This window comes from Vombatus ursinus, unplaced genomic scaffold (genome assembly GCF_900497805.2).
Source record: "Vombatus ursinus unplaced genomic scaffold, bare-nosed wombat genome assembly UNPS02000577.1, whole genome shotgun sequence".
Lineage (NCBI taxonomy): Eukaryota > Metazoa > Chordata > Mammalia > Diprotodontia > Vombatidae > Vombatus > Vombatus ursinus.
In genome coordinates this window covers 19,461,743-19,475,414 of record NW_020940355.1, presented here as the reverse complement: position 1 = coordinate 19,475,414, position 13,672 = coordinate 19,461,743, and the positions used below count along the sequence as shown (strand labels likewise).

The 13,672-nt window shown below is 37.9% G+C and overlaps 1 protein-coding gene across 7 annotated transcripts in view; it reads right to left on the bottom strand.

Moving 5' to 3' along the window:
* The window catches only part of CAGE1 (cancer antigen 1), an 84,588-nt gene that overhangs the window by 57,226 nt on the left and 13,690 nt on the right, over positions 1 to 13,672 (bottom strand). For 5 of the 7 annotated variants that reach the window (XM_027844565.1, XM_027844162.1, XM_027844388.1 and 2 more), the window contains exons 2-4: positions 3,170 to 3,196; positions 1,143 to 1,654; positions 71 to 301 (exon numbers count right to left, since the gene is read on the bottom strand). In XM_027844565.1, the coding sequence (XP_027700366.1) occupies positions 71 to 301; positions 1,143 to 1,654; positions 3,170 to 3,196 (770 nt within the window). The remainder of the gene's footprint in view (positions 1 to 70; positions 302 to 1,142; positions 1,655 to 3,169; positions 3,197 to 13,672) is intronic. The other 2 variants (XM_027844246.1, XM_027844317.1) reach the window with 2 other exon arrangements.

Below are 13,672 nucleotides of genomic sequence, written 5' to 3'. Positions count from 1 at the left end.
TTACCAAAAATGACCTTTAAAAAAATACACCATTGGGAGAAAAAAAAAGTTAAATCAAAGCTTTCCTAACATTTGATGAAAATGAAGGACTGCTCACGCTTCTAATTTGAAGGCAATAGCTGTGATTTTCCCCATCTAACTGACGACAAACAATGTTACTCATTCTGTTTTTTCGGTCACATCTATTTGACTGCATCAGATCTTGAACAAAGTCTTTGTTTTTGTCCAGAGGGCATGGCAAATGTAGAATGCTGGTATCTCCTGAGTTCTTTGTGTGTTCAACATATTGCTCAGCATCAATCTGTTGGGATAGATGGATAAATTAGGAACTTTCATGGAAAAAAAAAGCTTTTTTGCTTGGCATATAAGTAGTAAAGGTCTAGGGTAACAAATAAACCTTCTTATTCTTTTCTTTAAAGATGTTGGCTTAATTAAAGCAACTCAATTTCTTCCTGTGAAGTGCTACATTTTATAAATTTCACTACAAACTGTAAGAAGATAGATTTTTCTTCCTCTCTTACTTCTCCAGGAACCCTAAGACGTCTTCTTTGACGACAATGATGACGACTACTAAGGTTGCCCCTACATTGAATCTTGATTTTGGTAGCATTATGCCATCCAGTTGGGGGATAAGACAACCATTCTGAAATGCTAAGACTCCAGCAGGGCCATTTCACTTTACACAGACTCTAGAATTATCCTCTTTCTAATATCTTAAGATATCCAATGCTAACTTAGTCCAATTTAATCAAAGTACTAGTTTCTACTGCACAGTACCATATACAACTATGTAAATTATCATGGCAACATAGAACTAAGGCTGAAAAGAAACTAAATTGAGTCTAAAACAAGAAAGAAGCTTGATAAAAATAGAAAATACTATCCATAACACCAGTAGGAATATTCACTGTCATCACTATGACATAGAAAGGGGTGGTGAACATTTGGGATTTGTTAGGAGAATAAGTTTCATGCAGGAAGAGAGAATCTGAGTCTGTGTTTAAGACATTTTTTTTTACTGTTCCTATGATTATAATGACACAATACTACTTGTAGTGTTGTACTGTAAACCTATACATAAAAAGACAATAAATATTTTAATAATTCAAAGCTTTTGTTTTCTACATCATTAGACTTATCACCTTGGCTTTATGAATAGCAGTCTGGTCAAGCCCTTCTTTAAGAAGTGATTCCCCAACCTCTGTGCACATGTTATTCTCATACAAGAAGCTCGAGGTCTTCGTGAGGTTTAGGGAGGTGTCCTTAATAATGCTGTCAAGCAATGATTCTTCTGTTATTGGGAGAGGCAATGCAAATTCATCATAGACCTTCAGAAGTGAACTATTGGGAGAGTTTGCCAGAGTTTCTTCAGTACGCACATCTTTTTTGATAAAAAATATCAATGTGTCATTTTGCTCTGGATTTTCTTCCTTTTTTACTCTGCTGTGATTGGCAGAACCACAAAATGGGCTTTGTGGTACTGCTTGCCTTGTAGAGGATAACTGTTCACCATCATTTTGAAATGGTTCACTTTCATTATTTAGAGCTTCTGTCTGGTGGAATTTGCAAACAGTTTCAAATCTTCTTTGAGCGATAGTCTTGGTGTTGTTTGGAGATATTAGTACAGTCTGTAAATGGTCCTCGAGACTGTTATCTTAGGGAAATGGGGAAAAAAAGAGGGAAAAAAATCAGAATCATCTAATTTTATTGAAATAGATTTTTTAAAAGACCTTCATTGTCATTGTTGTACTGCACATTCATGTACTGCTTCACAGTTTACAAAGTACTTTCCTCACATCAATCCTGTTGAGATAAGTAGGGCTAGGATTATCCTATGTTAACTCATATCAAGGAATAAAATTTGTTAGGGGTTTGAGAGCTACGTATTATTTCAGCTAAACAGACAATTTGTTTTATTCAAGTTTTTTTTTAATGTAGTTCAAAATACCAAATTGAAGTGTCACAGAAGAACTGGCCACATCAGACAGATCAAATTCCATTAGATAAAAAAAAATGATCATGCGTGTTCTTTTTTGTCATTTTGGAGTTCTGTTGCTTAAATAAGTGGACCAATGGCTTTGGCTTAATAAATCTTTTTATGATACTGCCAGCCTTACAGAGTTTCTTCTAAGAAAGACAAACAAAATCAGGCTATATGTCATGTTTATTTCTCTCAAAACAGGAGACATGCATACATAACATGCATGGGAGTTCATTAAAAAATGAACTCAAAGAAAGGCCAGTTGAAGGAGACTATATACCTTTAGAGCAGGGAAATGTCCCCCTTCCTGATTCAGGATGCCTTGTCAATCAAAATTATAGTCTCAAGAGGATGCCCCCAGGATGCCTGGGTTCTGTCATTCACAAACAATGAAATGTCATAACAAGAAGAGAATGTCATAACAGGATAGTGTCCATAAAACATCAAAATAAAAAATGTTCCGTTAATCAAGATAATGTCTGGTTCAAGGCTCCTGGTCCTTATCAGTCATAAACAGAAGAATTCTCCCAGTCAGCTTCATCCAATAGTGTGGATGCTGACATAACAAAGAGCATTTTGGGTTCACTCAGAGAGCATGCAAAGGATTATGGTCTGTTAACTGAGTGGGCCAAAATGTCTTTCTCCTGATTGGCCAATCCAGGTGTTTAGCTTTTTTTTCAGGTGATGGAGGGCTCAAAGTGGTTCACAATACAGTGAATTTGTAAACTACACTGATTGTTGAACTTTTAGGTAAATAGATTAGTGAGGACAAAGAATCCGAGAATATGATCCCTACTGGCTGCCCCCACTGAATTCCCTGATTGCTGTACCAAGATGTTGAATTTGGTGGCTGGATAAACTAATGAGGACAAGGAGAAAAACATGTATGGTTCCCAACTTCTGCTTCCTGTTTGCAGAGTACAAAGCCCTGTCTTCCATTAAACAACTGTTTCTATCAATCAGAGCTATTTAATAAGTCATAGTGGTTATTATTATTCCCCCTCTTTCGATAACAATTCATCAAGATTACTTGACCTGCTAAAAGATGTGTGGTTTCCTCAAGTCTGGGTGGTTTCACATAAGGACTCTCTATAAAAGCTCATTTGCCAGAAGTCTCAGAGTTCACGGTGTAGTTAATTACCAGGTGCAAGTGATTATTTTCTCCTTCTAGAGAACTTACTACTTCACCTGAGCAGCAGCCACTGTCAGTGCAGCCTAGGGAGAACAGGGATCACAAGCATTAGATCTGGCATGGGCTTCTGAGATCCCCTGAGGTGTGTAGCTTAAAGGTATGATGTGTTTACTGCTTCTCTACTCACTTGTCTCCTGAAAGTAAGAGAGAATTCTTAAAATAAGAGTGAGCCCTATTATGGTCTGGATCTACCTCTGCAGTTTTAATACTGTAACATAATTATAAGCACCAAAGGTAGCATTGGCAGCTGTAGAAAATGGATAACAAAATAAATAATTGCACTGGAATGTTCATGTTAACTTCTGATATGAGAGATTTAAGAATCACATCTCTATCACCTACTAAACTGTAGGCAGCTTTTATTTTATTGGTACTTTGTCAGGGAAACTGATAATTGCCAATCAAGGATAGGAGGCAAAATCATCTTAAGGGAAAAAGCAGGGAAGTCAGCTGCATACAAAGGCTCCAGCCAGGAACCCCTCCAATTAGAGTCCCCAGGGAGACAGACAGTTTTCCATAGCAGTTAGCCAACAGAGTTGGTCCCAGAGCTGCCAGTAAGAATTAAGGAAGGCTAAGGATCATGTTTCCAGCAAGTATGGAGGATAAATGAAATTTTACATTAACCTGCAGAGAATTAACTATGTTTATGTTTCTGCCATACCAAGAAATAGTTATATATGCATGAAATAGAAGTCTGTCTCCCTTAAAGAGGGGAAAGTAACAGGGTTGTAAAAAGATCTTTTCATTTTCCAGGTTATCAGAGAGAATAAAGTCATGATTGAAAGAATGGAAGAAGGGCTCATTAATTTGCAGGAGACAGTAAAAGCAGGTAATAAAAATCTATGGTCTTAAATATAACTAGGCAAATGCATGAGGTATGTAAATAGGGCAGCTAGGTGGTGAGGTGGATAAAGTGTCAGGCCTGGAGTCAGGAAGACTCAGCTTTCTGAGTTCATATCTGACCTCAGACACTTACTAGCTGTATGACCTTGGGTAAGTCACTTAACTGTTTGCTCCAGTTTCCTCATCTGTAAAAATGTACTGAAGTAGGAAATGGCAAACCTCTCCAGTATCTTTGCCAAGAAAACCCCAAATGGGGTCATGAAGAGTTAGACATAACTGAACAACCCCCACCACACATATAGTGGAATAAACTTTCTTATACAGGGAGACAAATTTGACTTCATAAGCATTGTTGAGACTTAGTGGGATGTGATTCAAGCATTTATTAAGCACATACTATATGCCAGGCTGGGAATAAAAAGCCAATTTGGCAGCTCTGGAAGACAGATTACAGAAGAAAGACAATGAAGGTAGGGGCTATTGTATTCAGCTAGAGGATAGGTGAGGAGGTCTTAAACTAGGATGGTTGTGATGTTAGTGACAGGCTGAAGGGGCAGAGACAGAGTCAACAAGGCTTAGCAACTGATGGGCACAGAGTCAGGGAGAATGAACTAGTACTGTGGTTGTTTAGTCATTCAGCTGTGTCTGACTCTTCAGGACCCTTTGTGGACTTTTCTTGGCAAAGATATTGGAGTGATTGGCCATTTCCTTCTCCAGCTCATTTTTACAGATTAGGAAACTGAGGCAAACAGGGTTAGGTGACTTGCCCAGGGTTAGAGTTAGTAGACAGTTAGTAAGTGTCTGAGGCCAGATTTGAACTCGGGAAGATGAGTCTTCCTGACTGCAGATCCAGCACTCTATCCGCTGCCTATTACTGTGGAGGAGTACACCACATAAAAAACAGAACAGATAAAGTAGGGGAAGAGCAACATTGAAAATTATGAAGATATACTCAATTGAAGAAAACCAGGACTCAGAGAGAGGAAAGTATAATGCTTAAAGATCAATGGAAATAGACGTTGAAGAAGTGTTACAGGAGTATATTATACACCACACACAAAGAACAAGGAGGAGTTTTGAAATAAGTCACAAAACTGGCATTGAAACATAATATGATAATGGGAAACTTCAGTCATACAGATATCTTTTGGAGTTCTCTATCAATGGCAGAACAGCTGACAAATTTTTGAATTTCCATAATAATTTTATTCTCCAAAAAGTAAAGGAAGAGACAGACAAGTGACAAGAGCCAACAATTTGGACCTGACTATAACCAACGAGGAAAATGGCTGCTTTAGTAGAAGTGATGGAAATCTTGGGCAAGGTGTTGGGGGGAGTGGAAGAAAGTGACCACTTGATTCTAGGATTTATGAGAAGAGGAAAGTGAAACTGGACACAGTCTGATATGCACCCCATATTTGGGGTAAACAGATTTCAAAGGATTAAGAGAAAGAATAGGTAGGATCTAATGGTCCCAAATTATATATCTCAAGTCATTCCAAGAGGAAGTGGGAAGTTATTGAAAGAACTGGTAGCTATGATTGCTTGAGACTATTAGTAATCTTTAAAAGATCATTAAGAATGGAAGAGAGAACTATTAGTAATCTTTAAAAGATCATGAAAAACAGAAAAGAGGGCATGACTGGAAAAGGACAAATGTTCTGACTTCCAAAAAGGAAAAACTTGGAATCTGCAAACTCTAAGTTGGTGAGCTTGATTTCAATTCCTGGAATAGTTCTAGAATGTTATTAATAAGATGATTTTAAGAGGAAAACAGTAATCGGTTAAAAAAAAATATGGTATAACATCATAAAAAAAGGCGATGCTAGACTTAACCACATCACCTTTTGTGACAGAATTGTAAGATGAGTAGAAGGGAATAAAGCAGCCATGGTACGCCTAGATTTTAGTGAAGCATTTGACAAAGTCTCTCATGCTATTCTAGTGGGCAATGTGGAGAAATGTAGACAAGATAGAGCTACAGTAAGGTTTAATTATTAAGTGATTGAATGACTGGAACCAAAAGTCAATTTAGAAAAAGGACCTTAACGCAGTGACTGGGGTCTGTCTTTGGCCCCATGCTGTTTAACATTTTTATCAATGACCAAAAGATTTGGATGAATAGATGGTCTGCTTTTGAAATTTAGATTGTAGAAATAGTTAGCAAATTTGAAACAACTTATTTTGATCCAAACATTAGGACCCCAAAGAATCATCATCTGAAAGGATCAAGACAGGAAAGAATAGTGGGTTAAATCTAATAAGATCATTTTAATAGAAAAAGTATAAAAGCTCTATGTTTGGATCCAACAACGTACAAGGTGGGAAAGGCATAGCTTGACAACAAGACATCTGAAAAAGACCTGGGGGTTTCAAATGAACTGCAAGCTTAATACGAGTCACTAGTGACTGGCACATACTAAGTGCTTAATAAATGTTTATTGACTGGCCAAAAAAGCTAATGTGAACACAGCCTACATTAAGATGCAAAGACATCCATAACTTGGGAGGTGATAGTCTCATTGTACTCTGTCCTGCTCAGATCATATGTGGACCACTGTCTCAAATTATGGTTGCCACAGTATGATGACATATCCAGAGAAGAGTGAGCAGGAAGGAGAGGTAGTGGTATCAAAATCAGTAAAAGAGGCCACTAAACCACATGCAAGGATTCCTGCAGGCGCATACTGACTTAGAAAACCACATATTAACATTATCTATGTTTTATTTATTTTATTAAATATTTCTAAATTACATTTTAATCTGGCTGAGGCAGCACTTGGGAGTGTTGCAGGCTATAATGCAAGGCCCCCACGACATTTCCCACGAACTTGTACTCCTAGACTTAGCATGACCTCTAGAATTTTGTCATCCTGCAAGATGACATCATCTTTGAAACTCACTTTCTCTTCTATCCCTAGGGCCCCTCCCTCCTTCTGACTGGAGAGGGTGGAAGTCAAAAGTGGAGACTTCCTCCCAGATCCTCCATTTAAGGAGGGTACCCTAGGCAGCCATCTCATCACCTCCACTCTTCTGGACGTCATTCTGCCCTTCATCATACCCTTCACTCTCCATTTTTCTGCTTCTTTTTTTGTGTTGTCTTCTACCATTTGCTTTTCTTTGTATCCCCAGTGCTCAGCACAAGGGCCTGGCATATAGTAGGCACTTAGTAAATGTTTACTAGCTGATTGACAGGAGTAGTATTAACACGGTTGAAGGAACTGGGAACTAAGAAGAAAAGATTCAAGGTGCACAGGATAGTGTCCTTCAAGTATTTAATAGGTGACCACATGGAAAAGAGACCTACCTTATTTGTCTAGGACCTAGAGGAAAGAACTAAGAGTAATGAAAAGAAATTGTAGAGGTCCAGATTTTACACAAAGAAGAATTCCAACAATTAGAGCTATCTACATTATAATGGACTGTCACTGGAAGGTGGTAGGTTCCTCCTTACTAAGAGCTCTTCCAGCAAAGGTTTCATAACAACTTGACAGGATGGTACAGAGGGAATTTTTGTTCATATGAGGGTTAGGTTAGATGACCTCTGAGGTCCTTTCCAACTCTGAGATTCTAAGGCCCCTTTGACTGTTTTATTTCTAACCCCACCCCCATGCCCCAATTTAACTAAACCTATTTCTATAAACTTAAAGCATAACCAGAGGTCAGATCAATATTCATCCCTGAAGTTGCTTTATCCAACCCATCTCCTAGGCTTTTGCTTCATATCTATCAAAACTCCCTAAATAAGCACACACTCACATACACACACAGTTCTAACTCCAGAATGGTTTAGTCCTCTGTTATTGGAAGATCCATATGTAAATCTTGACTTTCAACTAATATCTTGATTATATCCCAACAATGTCATGTGCTATAAGAAATGAAAATTTGTGGATGAGACACACGAAAACACTATGTAATCCACACAGCCCTGTACAAATATAAAGAATTATAATTATTATGGCCAACGTATATCATAACATGACTAGAACCCAAATAGTGATAAATGATAAAACAGTGAAGAAAAATCAAAATGGAATAATTTCACTTGTCTATATAAAAAAGGAGGCAGAGGAAATGTTTCATTAAATCTATTAATGTCCTTTAAAACACTTAAAATACCGTATTTGTGAGCTGTCTCAGGGTAAGGGACATCACAGTTTTTCTGCTTTTTATATCGTTACTGAAGATATACCTACCATGTTTTAAGTTGTTTAGTGTGGCGTAATCATCTTTGTTAACTGTGTACGTGGGCTCTTTTTCCCTGTGTACCTTGCTTATTTCATCCTATAAGCACACACACAAACAGGAACTAATAAAGATTCCTCCAAAATTAAAAAAAAAAAACACTGTCATCACCATCACACCCTGAAAACACCTATCGTTTTTCTGTTTTCAGCCTGTAGGAAATTACAGTGAGTTATCCCTACAGGAGAGTGGGTTATCCAGGCCATTGCCATAAAATGACATATTTTAACTCCCTTTTAACAGAGCCAATTCTATGTAAGTTGTGACATTAAACAGAAAAACCCAATGCCAAAGACCTTGATATACTATTAATTTAGTTCTGCAGGTCAAACCATGTGCCCAAGAACACTGATAGAGAAATATACAATGAACAATAAGTATGTCTTTATACACTATGGCAGATTGTCCTTTTTCTCCAACATCAGCAATTTAATCGGCGAGAGGCTACATGATACCATGGGGAAAAACTCTACTGAACTTGGAGCTGGAAGACCCGAGTTCAAATTCCACCTCTGCCACTGATTAGGCATTGACTTTGGGCAAGACACTTAAGCCAGCTTTCTCTTCTGAGGTGTATCAATGAGGATAATAACAACAACTCTAGTACCCACTTCACAGGGTTGCTATGAGTAAAATGCTATGCTATTAAAACTATAAAGTGCTACATAAATGAGACAGAGAAAGAGTATTCTAAAGTAAAACCTGATTTTACTGCATCAAAATTTGTGAAATTAAATCAAGTACTGGACTCTGGATTTTTAATATTCTCTATGAAGAAAGCAAGTTAATACCATAAGACAAAGGAGAAATGTGTAAAGTATTTGAAAGAAAACTCTTTTGGGGTACCCTAAGATACTTTAAAAACAATAATTCATTTATTAAAATTGATATGTTGGTTATATATGAGAATTCTGTTTATTGAAGTCATCTACTAAGGCCTATAGTAGGTAATATTGTTCTAGCCTAGTTTTAGTTAACTGTTGTTTTTCAGTCTTCAGTCCTGTCTGACTCTCCGTGACCCCTAGTAGGGTTTTCTTGGCATGGTTTGCCATTTCCTTCTCCAGCTCATTTTACAGATGAGGAAATTGAGGCAAACAGGGTAAAGTGACTTGCCCAGGGTCACATAGTGAGTAAGTATATGAGGACAGATTTGAATTCTGTAAGGTGAGTCTTCCCGACTCCAGGCCCAGGACTCCATCCACTATGCCACCTCGTTACCCACAACATAACAACAACAGTCTTAGTCTAGTGCTGGTTAACTGCAGTTACTTAACATTATAAACCCACATTATATTTTTTAAGATTTACAATATAGGCCTCGTGCTAATTTGGAACAGTGTTCCTCCTAATGAGACCAAATCAGTAATATCTTACCATGTCTTATTTTACAAAATATAGCACGCATAATAGATGTTCAGCATTGACTTGTAAAGGCCTGTTTTACACATATTGTTGGGAAATCTATTTCTCAAGGTTTTCTTCTTTCAATTAAAATCTGTATTTTTGTTCTTTTGGCCACTAAGTTCATCACACTTAAATACTTCAAGGATTCCTGATTCTGTTGGTGTAGATGTCCCTCCAAAAAAGCAGACTATAACATTTCCACAATTCTGTAAATCATTTTTCAGAGCTGCTATGGTCTGGAAATAGATCACCCTTGTGATGGGCTTCTCCAATCTTTGCTAGGCTGGTCCTCAGGCAACAAGAGATACATAAAATCCATTAATGGGCCTAGAAGCCTTCCTAGCTAGGTACGGTCTGTCAGAGCTTGCATTCTGCTGGCAGGGCATACATGAGCTGATGTAGACAAAGTGCTTTATAATCTTAAAGGGTTATATAAATGTCAGCTGTTATTAGTAGTCTTCAGGAACTCAGGTCACTTCCATACTAGCATGAGACACTGGAGAGGACCTCAGTTGAGGTGGCACTGGGTTTTCAAGGCTTAGCTAGCAGGGCATGGAAAATGACTGAATTATAAAATCCAAGAGACCTCCTCTAGACTGGAAAGGGCCTTTATAAATTCAAGTCCAGTACACTGGGTCTTTGAACTTGACACTTCTTCCTGACAACCAAACATGTTCTGAATAACATTCATGAAGCTCTTTTGACTTTAAGTTTTTTTGAATGAAACAACTCAAACTAAAAACTAGGAATTTCCTGAAGGATAAAAACGGAATCATTTACACTTAAAATATTCCTAGTATTAGAATGGAAATATTTCTATATTAATTATGGTTTAGACTAGATAATTATTTATTTAGCTTTTGTCTCTTTCAACTCTTAAGATGCTATACTATTAATGAATGGTGAACTCATTGATGTACATATTGATCATGATTCTGCAGTGAGATAGAATGCTGGACTTAGAGTCAGTATACAACCGGGTGAGAATCTTGACTTTTAACACTTAGAAAGCTGTGTGGTCACTGATTCTCAGTTTCCTCACCTGTAAAACGCAGATAACACTATCTGTAGTACCTATTGCACAGGATTATTGTGAGGAGCAAGTGAGATGTTTGTGAAATGATGTGTAAGCCTTAAAGTTCTATACTAATGTCAGCTATTATTATTACCCTCCTTCTGCCACTAACTAGCAGTGTGAATGAACATGGGTAAATCACTTACTCTGACACTCAGACTTATCTCTACACTCCCTTCCTTTTCTTCTATTATTTCTTTGAAGATGATTTCATATGGAAAACAGTGGTAAGTACAGTATGAATTTGCATCCACCAGAATTCATGAGTGATGCACGCCTGAGTTAAGTCTGAAGTTATAGAACTACTTTCCAAACACAAATGAGAATTTGAGTGGGTTAAGTCTTCAGAAAGAGTGTGGCTATTAGTGGCATCTGCTTCTGATGGGATTTCTAGTTGTTCATTAGGAGTATCCTCTTCAAAATATTCATCCTCTGTAGGTAACGACCAATATTTTCGAATGTCATCGTTTCTAAGTGTTGAATGGTGGAAGGCCCCTAAAGTAACATGATATAATATTTTAATGCCAACTAGCATTAGCATGTACCAAATACAGTAGAAAGAAGTTAATCTTTCCATCTTTCCCACACATTAAGAAAGCCGCAAAGGCACATTTTTTGGTATGTCATTTAGACAAAGTAGTTGACAAAATTAAATGCTATTTCTAAAAGAATCAGTTTCTCTCTTTACATACATATGTATATATAATAGCCTAGTAATCACATATTGTGGTAAAGTTTGTTTGGACACAATCTTCAATAAACAAGACTACAGGCATAGCAACTAGTCAAGTGGCTCCTATAAATCTTGGGGGCCTTGGAAGTTGAAGGCAAGTCAAAAGACCAAACCAGATGTCACATAGTAGAGGTCTCTATTTATTCTGCCACTTCAACAAAGGATATTTACAGAGTCTTATCAGAGACATCTAAGGTTCCACAAAATACCAATTCTGGCTGTTTCCATTTAGACACATCTGATACTCAGCGTGTCCAAAACCAACTTGCCATTTCTCCCATAAAAATGGCACTTATTCCTCCCAACTTCCCTGTCTTCGTAAATGGCAATACCATTCTTCCAGTCACCTGGACTTGAAAATTTAAGGGATTGCGTTGACTCATTCCTCTTTTCCATTACACATATCTGTTGTTTGTCATTCACTTGTTTCAATCACGTCCAACTCTTTGTGACCCCATCTGGGGTTTTCTTAGCAAAGATACTAAAGTGGTTTGCCATTTTCTTCTCCAGCTCATTTTACAGATAAGGAAACTGAGGCAAAGAGGGTTAAGTGACTTGCCCAGGGTCACAAACCTAGTAAGTACATGAGGCCAGATTTGAACTCTGGAATATGAGTCTTCCTGACTTCAGGCCTGGCACTCTATTCACTGCACCACCAAGCACATTTATTCAGTCACAAATTCCTATTAGCTGTTCTTTCTAAACAGCAATTCTTTCAGAACAGTTCATTTATTTATATAACTATGCCTCTTTAGTCTCCCTTCCATCCCCCTAATCATCATATGCCCAGATTACTGCCACAGAGTACTTAATTTAGGTTTCCCTCCCATTCCAATCTGTCTCACACACCATTCCACACTTGTCATTGTATTCTAAGAGGGGATAGACTAGGCCTATGGGGGCAGTCCTTGGAGCATGAACAGATATTCTTGGCCTACTTTCAGGACCTCTTGAGGAACTTTGGGAACCTACTTCTACCAGGATAGGTCAGTTTACTCCCATCACACTTAAATACCACTTGATAGATGGTATTATTATCCCCTACTCAAAAACTGACAATGGCTTCTGATTTCCTACCACAGCACCATATATCTCCCTGGCCTGGTTGTTAAGCCCTCCTAGCTGGCCAACTTTACTTCTCATTATGCCTCAACACATATCTCTGCTCTTTACAAAAGAGCTTCCTCAGTGTTCTATTAATAGAATATGTCTTGGTCATCCTTGCCTCCAGGACTTTCTTAGCTCATGTTATAGAATATCCTAGAAAAGTCTCTTCTTTTTCATATACCCATTTCTTACAGCCTATTTCTTTCTCCTTTATGAGGACTTTCTTGCCTATTTTACTTCTTCCTTAAGTCTTCTGTCTCTGGAATTCTATCATGTGTATGCTCTGCGCCACACAATCTAAAGGTTTATTATACACTATTTTATACTGGTCAGAGTCAAAGTTGGAAAGTATTTCAGTGGCCATCAAGTTTAATCTATGAATGATAATAGCTTTTAATAAATAAACGCATTTCTATAGAGTACTTTAAGTTTTGCAAAGCTCTTCACAAATCTTTCCCCATTTTATTCTCACAGTAACCCTGGGAGGTCGGTGCTATTATTATTCCAATTTTATAAATGAAGAAAATGATGCAGATAAAAGTGAAGTGATTTGTTCAGGGTCAAACAGTTTGTAAATGCCTGAGGCTAGATTTGAACTCTAGTCTTCCTGCCACCAGGTCCAGCTTTCTATCCAAAAATAAACACCCCACTCATTCTGATGTATTTGACAAGTGGTCTTCTAACCTTTGCTTGAAGACCACAAAGAAGGGGGGACGCATCATCTCAACACAGCCCATTCTACTTGTGGACACCTCTGGTTTTTCCTGTCATTGAACCTGAAGTTGTCTCTTTGAAACTACCCCTCCACTCGCCCCGTCTTGGTCCCGCCTTTGACAGCCAAACAGAATACAGCAAATCTCTTCTCTGTGAGGCAGCCCTTCCGCCAAATACCTGAAGACAGAGGATGATGCAGAGTGCCTGACACCTGATAAATTAATAAAGGAACACATAATTGATACGCTTACACAAAAGCAGAAGTCCCCTGATCTCAAGAGTTGATAGTCTGATGGGAGAGTTAATTATATGGAGAAGAGAGGGTGTTTTGGTCTGAGAAATCAGAGGAATGATGATAGAACCACTAGTAACAGG